Source organism: Channa argus, chromosome 16 (genome assembly GCF_033026475.1).
Source record: "Channa argus isolate prfri chromosome 16, Channa argus male v1.0, whole genome shotgun sequence".
Classification (NCBI taxonomy): Eukaryota; Metazoa; Chordata; class Actinopteri; order Anabantiformes; family Channidae; genus Channa; species Channa argus.
In genome coordinates this window covers 7,572,477-7,586,444 of record NC_090212.1, presented here as the reverse complement: position 1 = coordinate 7,586,444, position 13,968 = coordinate 7,572,477, and the positions used below count along the sequence as shown (strand labels likewise).

Below are 13,968 nucleotides of genomic sequence, written 5' to 3'. Positions count from 1 at the left end.
TTATTTTCGGCATTAATGAAGATAGTTTTCACTATGTCACAGCAACCAACGATCATTGTTAGTTTCACCAAATATATACTGATTTGGTAAAATTAAATGTGAATTAAGTAAGTACATACATGTAACTCCCTGCTGGGTCAGTGGTTGACTAGCTGATTCTCCATGCAGGGCAAAGAGGGAAAGTGTATAGGCCGTGTTAGGAAGTAACTTCACCAGCTTGACATCAGTTGTATCTCTTCCCACCCTGATCTGCAAGGAGACCAGCCCAAACAAACAAACAAATCAGAGAGGAAGTAGATGACATTTGGATAAGAATGTTATTTTGTGGCACATCTGCTGAATCCGGTTTTGACCCACTGGGTTTGACACCTCATGAAATAATGATGATGTTCCCTTGGCAGAGTGAGCTCATGCTTCACCCACCCCTCTGTGGCTAACAATGTTCCTCTGTATTTTCCCCTTTTGCCTTGTCTGCTGAATGATGAGGCAGACACTGGTGGCTTTGTGTTGACTGAGTGTTATTTCACTGTATGACATCTGCATTTTTTTTAAAAATCGCTGACAGTACATGTTTGGTGACTTCCAGTATTTATGCATGTGTTTGGTACATATAAATGCATACGAGAATGTTTGTTTTTTCCCCACCCATAAACACAACCATTTGTGGTATTTTTTAATTTTCCAAATCTGTCATACCCACAGCTGATTCACTCTGTGCCTTTTCATTCAGTCACACTGTGTTCTCGGTCAGAATAACTCTTACCTCCTCCTCAGAGGTAGGCTGCGTGGCATTGATGCTACTGTAGAGCAGCATGTACCCGGTAGCACCCTCTGCCTCCTCCCATCTCACCCTCATGGTGGTGGTCTGCTCATCGTAAATGTTCATCCTTCTTACAGAACTCAGGGGCACTGAATAAAAGGACAATAGCGTTATCGGCAAACATTTGCAAAGACATTCCAATTTTTCTTTATATGCTTCTTTGACTGCAATCTCAGTTTTTTTGTATATTATTTACACTGCACATACTCAACAATCAGTGCTTTTTTTATAGCTTTTGTATATGCTATATATGCCTGTTACAGTCTGGTAAATACAATTCGAGAAAGCACCAATAACACTTGAAGTGTATCCCTATAAATCAAATGACATAAACATAAAAGTAAACCAAACCATCAGAAGGAGTAGACCTACGTGTGGTCTCGGTTCCTTTAAGAGGTTCGCTGCTCTCCTCTCCCACCACGGAGTAGACATTGACCAGGTACTTTGTCAGAGGGTTGAGGTTCTTGAGAACTACAGTGTTCTCAGTACCATCCACAATCACCTAATAACAGAGGGAATAGTTAGATGATCTCATCTGAAGTAGCAACCGGTAGGATTTGGTCACATTTGATGAAGCTTAAATGTGTGTAGATACCTTCTTGAAATATTTGGTATTGCTACACTACCTTATATATACTTGTACAGTGATAACTGTGCATAAGCCAAAGGTTTTGTTTGAGGATAATAATCAATTACACTTCACAATGCTCAGCAGCTCCATGGGAAATTGGAAAATTAACAACAAACACACTTTTACTGGCCTTAAATGTGCTTTCATTTGATATACATAAACAATAATTAAACCTTATCCACTATGTTCACTGTTAAACAAAACCATGAGAGCTGGACAAAGACAAAAATACCTTCTATTTCACACATTGTGGAGCCAAAGCCTTCACGAATTCATTATTTGCTTTTTAATCCTCTAAAGTGAGAGTTATGGGTTTTATCTTCCTTGCCCTGTGCCTGATCCTAATGAAATTAGACAACCAAAAAATAAGAAGCCCAAACAATCAGAAAGCTAGAAATTAGAGAGTGTGGTTATTAGAGTGGAGTTTCGCATTAGTATCAGAAAAACTGGGCCAGGAAACCATTAGGCCAAAATTCACTCAGGGAGGGAGAGGGAAATGAAGATGTGCTACACTTACTGCAATTATTTATGTGAATGGATTAGTGCCAGTTAATATGTTTCGGTGTTGTAGTGCATTATTGCAAGTATACCTGTTGTGGCCGTCCAGAAACAGTCTGGTACTCCACGCGGTAGTTCTCCACCGGGCCATCAGGGGCAGTCCAGGTGGCTCTGAAGGAGTGGTGAGTGACCTCAGATGTCACCAGATCAGTGGGAGCATCAGGTGCACCCCCTATTTAAGTGTAAGCATAGAGAGTTAAAAAATCTGTAGCATGTGCCATCACATTGAACATTATACCCATTATTTCCATGCCAGAAATTGAGCTGGCATGGCAAATCAGAACGGTGTTCTTCCATGTTTCTCTAACTTTGGATTGTCAGAGATGTGAATTCACTGGTGTAAACGTATGCCGTCCATACCTGGTCCTTTCACACTGCTACAGAGGTTGTCAGTGAGATTGTCTACAATGTCCAACAGGAATGAGAAGTCAGCCACGTTGTACATATGAATTTCATCCGGATCAGTCGCAATGGATCTTAACTCATTCTCATCAGCATTCTTCACACCTTAACAACAATGATTAGATTATTAGCAGTTTGATACATATAAGAATTTTACTTCTAATAAATCATATAGTGCAAGTCAACAGAAGACAACTTTGCCTACCAATGGCATAGAGTTCAATGCCTTCAGCTCGTAACTTTTGGGAATTTACGATTACATCGTCCTGTGATTTTCCATCAGTGATCAGAACGCCAATCTTTCGAGAGTTGGGTCTCATCCCAACATTCTCTTTGAAATTGTTCTGGAGAATATAGTTCAAAGCCAGACCTGCAATGAAAACATAATTTCATGGTGTATCTGCAAAAACTAGACTGGTTAAAAAAATTTAGGCACTCAGTCTAAATATTTTTGTTAAGAAAAAGAATAGAGCCAACACCATCACTAAAAAAACATTAAGAAATAGACTGAAGTACCAGTCATAGTGTTTCCTCCTTTGTAGGGCAGGTTAGACACAGCATCCAAGAGGGATTTCCGGGTTCTATGGGCATCCAAGTGCCATTCTGTCTTGGGGTCTCCACTGTACTGAGCAAGACCTGAAGACACCACAGCTTTTAGAAAAACTTAAAGAGACATTTTTTGTTCTATTTATAAGGCCCGTTTGACCTGCCGACTCACCAATTTGGACTCTTTCGGGGCCAATGTCGAAGACTCCCACCATACGAGCGATGAAGGCACGAATGGTCTTGAAGTTGAGACGTCCGATACTCCAGGAGCCATCCACTAGCAACACAATGTCAGCCTGTGCAGTGGTCTTACACATCGCATCTGAGAGAGCAGAAGTTAATGTGTCATAATTGGACAAAGGTGAACATTTTTAAATGTAATTGAACTGCCATGTACACAAAATGGTGTATGCGCTGAATCATATAGAATGTGTTCAAAGGAATGTGAAATGTGAGTAAAAGTAAAGAAAGAAAGAAAAGTTCATGACAGAAAAAAATTCAATTTGTCAAATCAAAACAGTTTCCAGAATGCTAAACAAACATCCAGCAAGCAAGTAGAAACGCATTCTGTCTTTAGTATATACTATACTATATATAGAGTATTTTTATCACAGGTTAGATTTTGCAGGTATTATAATTAATATCTTCTTGTGCCAAGGCATGTTGAGGCAGTATTTCTTTCAGTTGATCTTTTTGAATCCATGAGTTGGTCCCAGGTAATAAATCAGGAGAACACAGCCTTAATGACCCATGAGATATCAAAGGCTTTCACTGGAGACATTACTGTCATGCAGAGCAGCAAGGTAATATTCAGGTCCTGTTTTCCAAATAGCTGTGTGATGATAGGGAAGGGATCTGATCCTTGGCACCTAAAAAAGGTGACAGATGTGCAACATGGAATGGCAGATGTTGCACTAACTGCCGCTGTCTGCAACTGAAAACAGGTTATATATTTGATTTACACATTGTTTTCTTAAACACCCACACAAAACAGAAAACCAAAAGCTGTAAAAAAGCTGTAAGCTTACATTGACTACAAAGAAGGGAATACAGAGAAAGACTGCATAGGTACAAAAACATGTCTGTTAATGTTAAGCACTTCTAATAGTTTGATTTGTTAAGGGGAGGTCACCAAAAAAGGAATGAATACCGACTAATAGTTAAAATGAATGCAAAAAAAGGAAAATTTATGTAAAAGGAAAGTGTGGACAAGGAAAGTTACGTCTCGAACCCTTTTTGCTCCCAAGCTGCAGTTGTTGAGAATTAACTTGTATGTAGTAAATAGTATAAGGTGGAGCTGAATTCTCTCAGGTCTTCTACTCTTCTATGTTTTGAGGCTGTGAGTTGTCACTGACTCTGCATCTGCCTCCTTATTAGGGCCAACCCTGCAGCTGAATGGTTGGGCTGACCTTTCCAGAGTATTTGAGTAACCACAACAATTTTCCCCTTCTCATAGTTACTGCCTGCATTGCTCTGACTCACGAGGTAGTAAAACATTTTTAAAGACAAACAGATTATATGCCCATGGCTCAAATCTACAATGGCTGTACTTGGACTGGAAATAAAAAGTGGCAGCCCAAAGTGACACAATGAAGAAAGGAAAGAAAGGGCAGATGGATGGAATTGCCATTACATCTGTTATTTTGTGAGAATTAGAGGAAAGGCATTAAAAAAAAAAACTCTTTAGCTTTTATGGAGCGTGACTTTAAAGTGTATTTTCTTAAGCACAAATGTATACTGTGATACAGAGTCTCTCATGTCTGATGGTTTCAGGGACATAACATCCTGGAAACACTACCTTAATTGTGAGTCTCCAAAGCACAGTAAAAAATTACTACAACCATTAGTTTTAACATTCTAACATTCTAATTCTTTGGATTAAATAACATGTAGAAAAATATTTGATCACTTTACTTGGTTCCTTAAATGGTGGGGGATCAGGTTCTTCATTGAGAGTGGTATGCTCCTCTCCAGCTAGTGGCATACTTTCTCCTCCATCAAACATACCAAATACATTCACTGTGTATTTTGTACCAGCTCTGTAGATAGAAAAACAAATTATTTTTAATAATTTTCTGCATCCTATATGAGAGAATTATTGTTCAAAGTCGGACTATGACAAAGGGAAATAAGCCTGAAGACACACCTGAGCTCCTCCAGCACAACAGTATTGTCATAGGGGCCAACCTGAAGTTCTCCCAGGTCAGTGTCATACCCCACAGGATGGAAAGTGACTTTGTAGCCCTTAACATCGCCAGGAGCGTGATCCCAGGTTACACGGAAACTGGTCATGGAAGGCTCGGAAGTTTTGAGGTTCCTAGGACCTTTGTAAGGTGTCACTGGAAAGGAGAGGAATGCATAGATTGACAAAATAGGACACTACTGTGTAGTTAAAAGAAACCCGATGAATATGGAGAAAATAAATTGTACAATGTTTATAAAATTGCTTCAGTTGTTTATTGATTGTAACAAAATTATGTTTACATTTGTAAAGGATAATTTCTTTAACTTGACAACATGCAGGGCTACAATTGTGATGTGTTGAATGATCAATCAACGTACATGTTGTTCCTAGTCCTTGCCTTGCTTTGCCTTCTCCCAAGCGGTAGACTGGCACAACAGTGATGTCGTAGGTGGTGAGGGGAGTAAGGCGTCTCAGCACAGTTGAGGTTGAGTCACCAGGCACCTTGGTTGCTAGCTGACGCCCTCCCACCTGAGGTTTGTAGGTAACCCTGTAGTTGATCACATTTCCAGGTGCTCTTTGCCATGTTACCTTCATGCTCTTCTCAGTCTCTTCTGAGACAGCAATTGCTCTGCCAATGGCTGAGACTGAAAGGATGAAATGAAAGAACAAAGGTTAAAAAGTAAAAAATTATGAAAGGTTGGTTTGAAAAAAAAGGACAATATGATTCTTTTTAAGATAGGACTATGTGCTAAATCTGTTCTTAACCACCTATGTTTCCAATATACCTTTGGAAATATAAACAATATGGGTTTCCTGCTGGTAATTAAACTAAACAGTAACACACACACTTGGCTACCTTACAGTCTTTCGTGTCAATCTGCTGTTTCCACATATTCTACATGTAAACATAAACTTAGCCAGATATTTTTGATTTCCAGAAGTATACATTAAACAGGCCCACATTTACACGATTGATCGTGTTTAGTTGGTGGGTTTGGAAGCCAAGCTTAAGATATCTTGTGAATTTGAGGAGAGCCATAGTTCTTCATTTTCCATTGTGTGTTCATAGACTGTTTCTTATTTTCATACCAGGAAGGACAAGTGTGAATTGTCAAAGGAAAATATTCAAAATGTTCTGTTTCCTAGGGAGGACTTTTATTAATGGAAAAAGCAGCACATTCAAGTTTGCCATATGTGGCTCAGCCCAATGACACCACATTTGTGCACAGCATGAGAAAAGTGAGCAACAGATAGCAAGTGCAAGAAAAAAGGAATGAGCAACGTCAAAATTGAAGTTTACAAAAAACTGCTTCTTGGTTGTGCATGGTGTGTATGCCACTGTTCATCCTTGCCAGAGTCAACAAACACTACTAATGGATGGAAATATTTTTGCTAAAGCACATTTCATTTCACTAACTGCATGCGAGTTTCCATTGAATCTGCTTTTCTTAACCAGGCATAATTGTAGTCTTCAACAATGGAGAGACTGGCATCTATCTGTCCTGCACATCCAGTAAAAACCCTGTGCAGTTGTGCTGGACATACATCTCTGTTGATAAATAACAGCCATAATGACGCTATAGTCTTAATTGCTCTGTGAAAAGCCACCAGCTATTATGTTACCCTAACAGAATGAATAGAACAGTAGGTGATGCTGATTAATTTTGATATCTACGACACCTAAAAATTACAGCTAAACACTATTTGCTGGATAATTTTTATACCTGTGTCACTGGCCCAGACAACATGATGATCTCTTAAATGCTACGCTGTCACCGTGACCTGTATTCTTGGCTACTGAAATCATCACCTTAACAAATACACATAATACCTACTTAGTCCTTCTTTTGTGCTCATATATCTTTTATGGCTTCTGTGCATTGTAGTCACAGTTACATCACATATACCTAGGTTCACACTTCAAAAAACAGTCCGGACAAGCAAAGGAAGAGATGAGGAAATCTTCACCAAAATATCAAGAGGATGAAAGAAAAAGAACACAGTGTACAGAATCAGACAACAAAACAGGCAGAGAATTGAAAGTTAGGGAAGTATGTTTATGATGGATGGTTAGAGCAGCTGAAGTAACGTACTATCTGTGGTTTCCTCTCCAACCAATGGCTGGCCTGCTCCATGGTCATAACCAGCAAACACAGAGACTTGATAACGTGTTTCTGGGGTGAGACCCTCCAGAACTGTGGATGTAGTGTCCCCAGGTATTGTCATTTCCCCAGCCTCTTGAGTGATCAGAGATTTCCACCTAATACGGTACAGACGAACATTACCCGGGGCGGCAGTCCAAGATGCGACAAAACTGGTGTCAGTGACATCTGAGGTCACCAAGTCTCTGGGTGAACCAAGCTCTGAGGAGAAATCAAAAAGAACACCTTGAGTAACAACCTTAGCACAATAGATTTGAAAATAGAAGAGTAACAAGAGCTAAAGTTAGACCTTTATTAAACAAACAATTATTTTACTAGTTTTGAATTACCTCAATGTATAGTCCTTCAACTAAGATTGGAAACTTTCATGTTAGGGCATATAAATTCTTAGGGAACGTCAGTCCAGTAACAGTTTGTCCAGGTGGTTAGAGAAAGTGAATGAGATACAAAATTGATAAAATGCACATCCCAAACCCTCATCTATCTGTCCCTGCTTTAACACCTCAGAGCCCTTTTCAGACATCAACTCTAGAGAGTGTCAGGAGGATCCGGTCCTGACATTGTCTGGAGTTTTCCTTGCAGACACTTAACCAACATCGGGAGATAGTCCTTGTGAGATGCCTTCTCACTTGTGAAGAAATACACCGGCTAACTGGGAAAATGGTGGTGCTTGGCCACTTCGAGTAGGGGCAGAACATGACGCAAAAACAAAGCTACGGAAGTGAGAATGTTTTACTTCCAGCACATGAGAGATGGAGGACGAGACTACCCACTCACCAGTAATGTTGGCTGTTGTTACGTTGATATCAGTAGTAAATGTATTCAGACGTATCCGCAGTATTAATCAAGGAATGAAAAACAGTATACGGGACGGATGAAAACAGAATGTATTTGCCCTGTTTCGGGGCAGTTGCAGAAAATGGACGTCATCAACATGCCGACTAACTCATGGTGAATTCTAAGCAGTATTACCTCCTCTATTCACAAATGAGCTTGGGTGCAGGTAATCTGGACTTTGCACTAGGGACCTGGCTGGGTAAATTCCGGGTACGTTGTGTGTTTATGTTCACACATACACCCACCCCAGAGAATGTCTGGAAAATGTCTGAATTCAGGTGCAAGTCTGAAAGTGGCTCAGGTTTGACCAAGTCTTTATAATCTGAGACTGGTAAAAATATCAAAATAGACAAAACCAGATCTCTCTGTCTCTCATTTACTGGCTTTTCCTGGGAGACAATCATGAAAGGAAGGAGCCACAGAAATACAGTGGACTGAATTTTGTAAGGGTGTTTCCTGATAAGTGGCCATTACACGCTTGGCCTAGAGGGATGCTCATGTTGAGAGAAATTCCCAACACTCTGGTCTGGCTGCTGTTATAGAGGCGCTCTATCTTCCACAGGAGAATGGGCACAGAACCATCTCAACAACTTACTGGATCCTGATTCTCATTTAAGCTATAACCACTAAACAGCTATATGCCAGCCCCGTGATGAAAAAATAATCAAAGGCAGGGAAGAGCAGAGCAGAACAGCTGGGTGGTCTATCTCAAGGCTCATTTGTCAAACCTCACAAGATGAGATTAAATTTTAAAAAAGCCAATCGTGAGTTGAGAATCAGATGCACCATAAATTTACCACAAGTGCAACACGTAATAATTAAAAAATCTCAAGCAACCATACGACAAAAAATGCTAGTTACTGACTGCCACCCTACGACTCCTTCTCAGCATCAATCGATTTCGGATGAAATGGAAACTGATCTGAACTAGAAATAACACAAACATACTTGCCAGGCACAATGATCTGCACCTTGGGAGCTGAGAGGCCAGACAGGAAGAATAATGGCACTGACCACAAACTCAGCAAAGGTCCTAAATTTTGGAGGGCCATAAAAACAGCGTGGGCCGTTTATAAATATCATCAATCCTTTGCTTTTGGCCGAACATAAACTTGAACTTAACTGACTTTTCCAGTTGTGTGCAAAGCAAGGGTAAAAGGATCAAATACATAATGACTTCTGCAGACTGTAGCCCACTTTTATTTATTATTCATAGAATAATTTACAGTTAATATCCAACATTAATAGTTGTATAGATGTTTTTGTCTTAAGTGTGTTTGTTAACATTTTTGTATGTTTTATCTAGCATGGAAGTAAACGGATAGTTTTCAAGAATAAATATGCTGGGAGAAAGAGTTTGACCAACATGGGTAACATAAACAAGTAGGAGGATATGGCACGCTATTCCAAAGGAGTTGATTTCATACAATAATAAAATTATTATTCAAAGCTACTTTGAAAATTGTAACATGTGACATGCAAGCTTTTTAAGAATTTAATGTTGCACTTTATCAGTAATGTCAGTAACGCTTCGTTGGAATCAGATCCAAAGGTGTGATCAGAATAAAACAGAAAACTATTATAGCCTTGTCTCCCACACACACACACACACACACACACACACACAAAGAAAAAGATACAGAGCATAAAGAACATACACACAATTCATATTAATAAAATGTGTTAATAAAATTTCATGTTATAAAAACATTTTGGATCTCCTTATCTTAATTTCTTTGTCAAGGCCACCGCATCCCATCCATCAAAGAAGAGACTCTCAAATTAAGACCTTGTACACAAGTTCACATTAGAGCCTCACCCACATTGCTTTAAAACCACATGTGACACAACTGAACATCATCTAAAAGATTCCTTTGCAGGGCATGTGCTGACATAACCTTCTCATCTGCAGCCAAGGATGTCTAAAACTTGAAAATATTAATGACTGTGCTGGTGAAAAAAAAAATCCATGCCAGCAGGCAGTGCAAAATACATAGGAAATACTAACACCTCATTCCCTGACAATTATCCTAATGATTTTATATAGCTGTGGGGCACAACTTTGAAGTTGGAAAGTGGTTATTTAGGTTGCAATCAATAAAGGATGACAGACACTTAGTTAAAGGAACCAACTAAGCTCTGTTTTACTCAGTTGTGCTCATTCTGTAAACTTCTCCAAAATTACTGAAGGAAAGACATCATTCTGTCAAATTACCATTGCAGCACTGGCACCCCCTTTCGAAATCCATTTACTTTATTGCTCTTGGTTAACTAAACCATATGGTACTTCTGAGCCAAAACGATGAAGCCTTCAATGCCTGTGCCAAGCTGTCTGCCTTTGTCCTTTTACCTCTAAAGACCTGTTGACTGGTGGATAAAAAGTCTAAAACTACCTGAAAAAGCCAGGCACTGCCTAGATGTTCTGAAAGGCATAAGTTTAAGAGGAAATCAACCCAAGATGCTACAATTTCACTTGTGTTATCTTGCTCTTCAAGTTAAAGATTGTAAAAAGGAATCCCTCTGGCACTTCCCTCTGGTGAAAAAAAATTGCAGTGTCATGCAAGTAGTTAATTGTTTTAGAGACAGGCATAATGGCTGCTTTAGGAATTTAGCATATGACCTTTCCGTTATGAGCTGAACGCTTAATCCACCAGAACACCCTAAGGCATTCTGGTTCACATTTATGTGCAATTTTTTTTCAACTCATCCCTGCCCTCACTCTGCCTGTGCTTGTCCCTTGCCCCACCCTGAAGGAAGACACACAGACGGTTTTCCCTGAGACCAGACAGACAGCTCACACAGCTTCCAAGGTCCTCTTAGGTAACATCTTCCACATGCTGAATAAACCTTCCACTTCTTAAGTAAATTATTTTGCCAATGTTAGTGTACAATATACACATTGGGGTGTTCATATAAGCATTCCTTACCCTAAGACACCTTCCCTGTCTCCCTTCTGACTCATTTCAGTTATAATTGTTATAATTCTGTCCCACTCAGGGCTTCTGTATTGGCTTCAATTTACTGTGGAGCACAAGGGACTGCTTTGTGCAAGCCACTCTCTTCCAGTTCTCTCCTACATGGGCTTCACAGAGAGGGTAACTCAAAGTCAGTGGCACTCAAAACAATGTGATCATTGTTGAGGCACGCTGACGTCATAACAGTTTATTACAGATGGCTGAACAAAGTGCTTTGTCATGGAGCTTTTTCCTGCGGGGGTGTTTAACTGATGACAGCACAGGTTTGACCTGTGGCCACTCCATAATTTACCCAAGCTCTCTGGTCAATGTGTTGACTGAGAAAAAGTTTATAAAACAGTAAAATATCTCGTTCTTCCAAATTCTTTCACTTATCAAAACAAAGATATATTTTTCTGGTCAGGAATTCAAAGTAAAAATTTATTGATTCCAAAGAACACAGCATGAGCAAAAGCCTTCTTATGAAGGCTTGAGCACAAGACCATGTGGTGTGCAGTAAGTGGATGCAAGAAATGTAAAGAAAAGTGAGAATTCAACTCTCTCTCTTTGAGTAATTGAATACTGTAATTTTAAGCCCTCTGTTTGTGGGTTCAAATTGCTGACAGCAATGAGTGCTAATCATACTTGAACAGTCAGTTTACTGTTACTATTAAAGACATGCAGTCATATTAGAAAAATGGAAGACGAGTCATAACTTAAATTAGCAAAGTCTAATTTCTTCTTAGCCTTATCATTATCAGCAACAACGCACATTAACAATAATCTTGTGCCCTAAAACCCAAAAGATTATCAAAATCATTGTAATGGACAGTCCAGTTCAGATGCAACTGAAGACTTTTTTTTATCCAGGGCAGCATATTGTGATACATTTCCCACTAGAATTTAAAACCCATACAGGCAAACTCTGTTGGCTTCTTAACTTAATGTAAATGGTAAATGGTTTGTTTATTCAGCTCTTTTATCTATAGTGCTTCATGCGAGGTGCTCACCTGCCCCACCATAAGCAACCAAGAGTCAAACCACTAACCCTGCTGTCTGTGGATGGCTGCATAGCTACTAATGCATAGCTACCAATTTGTTACACTGCCACCCATTTTCACAGGATGCATTGCCACCCTAACCTATGGACTGTGCTAAAGGAATTAGGTGACACATTCCTGTTGTTTTCTCCTTAAACACGGCCCGTATGCTCACTAGTAGCCTGTGAGAAATACTAGACGCTGCATTATTAACTGTAGCAGTTTCACACTTCGAAAAGCTATAAACACTAATAAGATATGCCTAAATGTGCATCCCTAAATCTCTGAGGTTTCTTGCCCCTAGAAGAGAATGTGAACATAGAAATGTGTTTTTTTATTCCACAGGGAAATAAAAGCATGCTCGACATTCTTTCACACACTCACTGCAGAAAAAGTTCCACCATGCTTCAGAGTTCTTAAATTAACAGTGTGACATAGTCCCCTACCTTCTAAGGTGGTTCCTGTGCCCAGAAGAGGATCACCAAGACCAGAGGAATAGCGAGCACTAACAAACAACTCATATTCAGTAGCTGGCTGGAGGTTCTTCAGCACAGCTTGGGTAGTGTCTCCCTTGACGGATATCTCCTTTCTTTCTCCACCCTCTGCAGGTTTGAAGGCTATGCGGTACTGAAGGACATTTCCTGGAGCAGCCTCCCATGCCAATTTCATTGTGGATATGGTCTCATCAAAGACACGAAGGTCACGAGGAGAGCCACGAACTAAGGGAAATAGAAATGGATTAAATACATGTTTATATTCATCAAATGTTTATAGCCAAGTTTGACTTGGTGTAAACAGATTACTTCCTAATGGCCAGTAGCTTTTCTAACTCACCCTCCTTAGTAGTACCATCCACTTGCATCTCATCCCCCACACCTGTTGCATACTCAGCCGACACAGACACACGGTAGGTAGTGATGGGGAAAAGCTCTTGGAGAACTAATGTAGTCTCTGTTCCAATGGTTTGTTCCTCCAGTATTTCCCCACCACTCAGTGGAACATAGGACAGGCGATACCTGACCACTGGACCTGGTGCAGCTTCCCATGAGACCCTAAAACTGCTTGTTGTCTCCTCTGTAACATGTAGGTTTCGCACAGTGCCTTGCTCTGAAAAAAAAAAAAGTTATTATAGATCCTAAATATGCTTATTTTGATTATTTTAGCATCAATGGGTCAAGTCCGAGTAAATCTATCTTGCCTTCAAGAGTGGTTTCTTCACCAGTCAAAGGGAAACTGTCTCCTTTGTCATACTGAGCAAAAACATTGACTTCATAGGTGGTGAGGGGGTGTAGGTGGGGCAGAATGGTTGTGGTGGTATCACCAGGGACTGCAAGGGTAATGTAGTCTCCAGTGACATCTTCAGCCTTGCGGAATCGTACCAAGTAAGACATGACATTGGCAGCGGGGGCTTTCCAGGTCGTACGGAAGCTTCTGGAGGTAATCTCTGAGAATGTCAAGTCAGTGGGTGGTAGAAGATCTGAAAATAAGAGATGACTTGTTTAGAATGTCTCTCAATTGAGGACAATGCACGAGTGCTCATCATATATAGTCACGATTACCATGATTATATTTTACTATAAATATGTGCTGTTTATGGAGCTAATGTAGCTGTAGCAATTCCTTTTTTATCTCTGTGCATTGCCCAGGCCATTCATAAATGATTGTAATTTGCTAGGCTAACTGTGTTAAAAAATTTAATTTTCCAAGCATGGAATGCTACACCCACCAATCAGTACGTTGCGCAATGTGATAACAATTTACCGCTGTGTGAAACAATATCTATCCTATCACAACTATGGTGTGGATTTATTATAATCAAGTCAAAATAGCACT

The 13,968-nt window shown here is 39.9% G+C and overlaps 1 protein-coding gene across 3 annotated transcripts in view; it reads right to left on the bottom strand.

Moving 5' to 3' along the window:
- col12a1a (collagen, type XII, alpha 1a) overlaps positions 1–13,968 on the bottom strand; it is a 51,730-nt gene that overhangs the window by 28,018 nt on the left and 9,744 nt on the right. For all 3 annotated transcript variants that reach the window (XM_067479358.1, XM_067479356.1, XM_067479357.1), the window contains exons 11-25: positions 13,334–13,612; positions 12,970–13,242; positions 12,582–12,854; positions 7,236–7,505; positions 5,520–5,786; positions 5,104–5,296; positions 4,872–4,996; positions 3,130–3,279; positions 2,928–3,047; positions 2,617–2,781; positions 2,370–2,516; positions 2,042–2,181; positions 1,193–1,322; positions 764–909; positions 120–249 (exon numbers count right to left, since the gene is read on the bottom strand). In XM_067479358.1, coding sequence (XP_067335459.1) covers positions 120–249; positions 764–909; positions 1,193–1,322; positions 2,042–2,181; positions 2,370–2,516; positions 2,617–2,781; positions 2,928–3,047; positions 3,130–3,279; positions 4,872–4,996; positions 5,104–5,296; positions 5,520–5,786; positions 7,236–7,505; positions 12,582–12,854; positions 12,970–13,242; positions 13,334–13,612 — 2,808 coding nt within the window. The remainder of the gene's footprint in view (positions 1–119; positions 250–763; positions 910–1,192; positions 1,323–2,041; positions 2,182–2,369; positions 2,517–2,616; positions 2,782–2,927; positions 3,048–3,129; positions 3,280–4,871; positions 4,997–5,103; positions 5,297–5,519; positions 5,787–7,235; positions 7,506–12,581; positions 12,855–12,969; positions 13,243–13,333; positions 13,613–13,968) is intronic.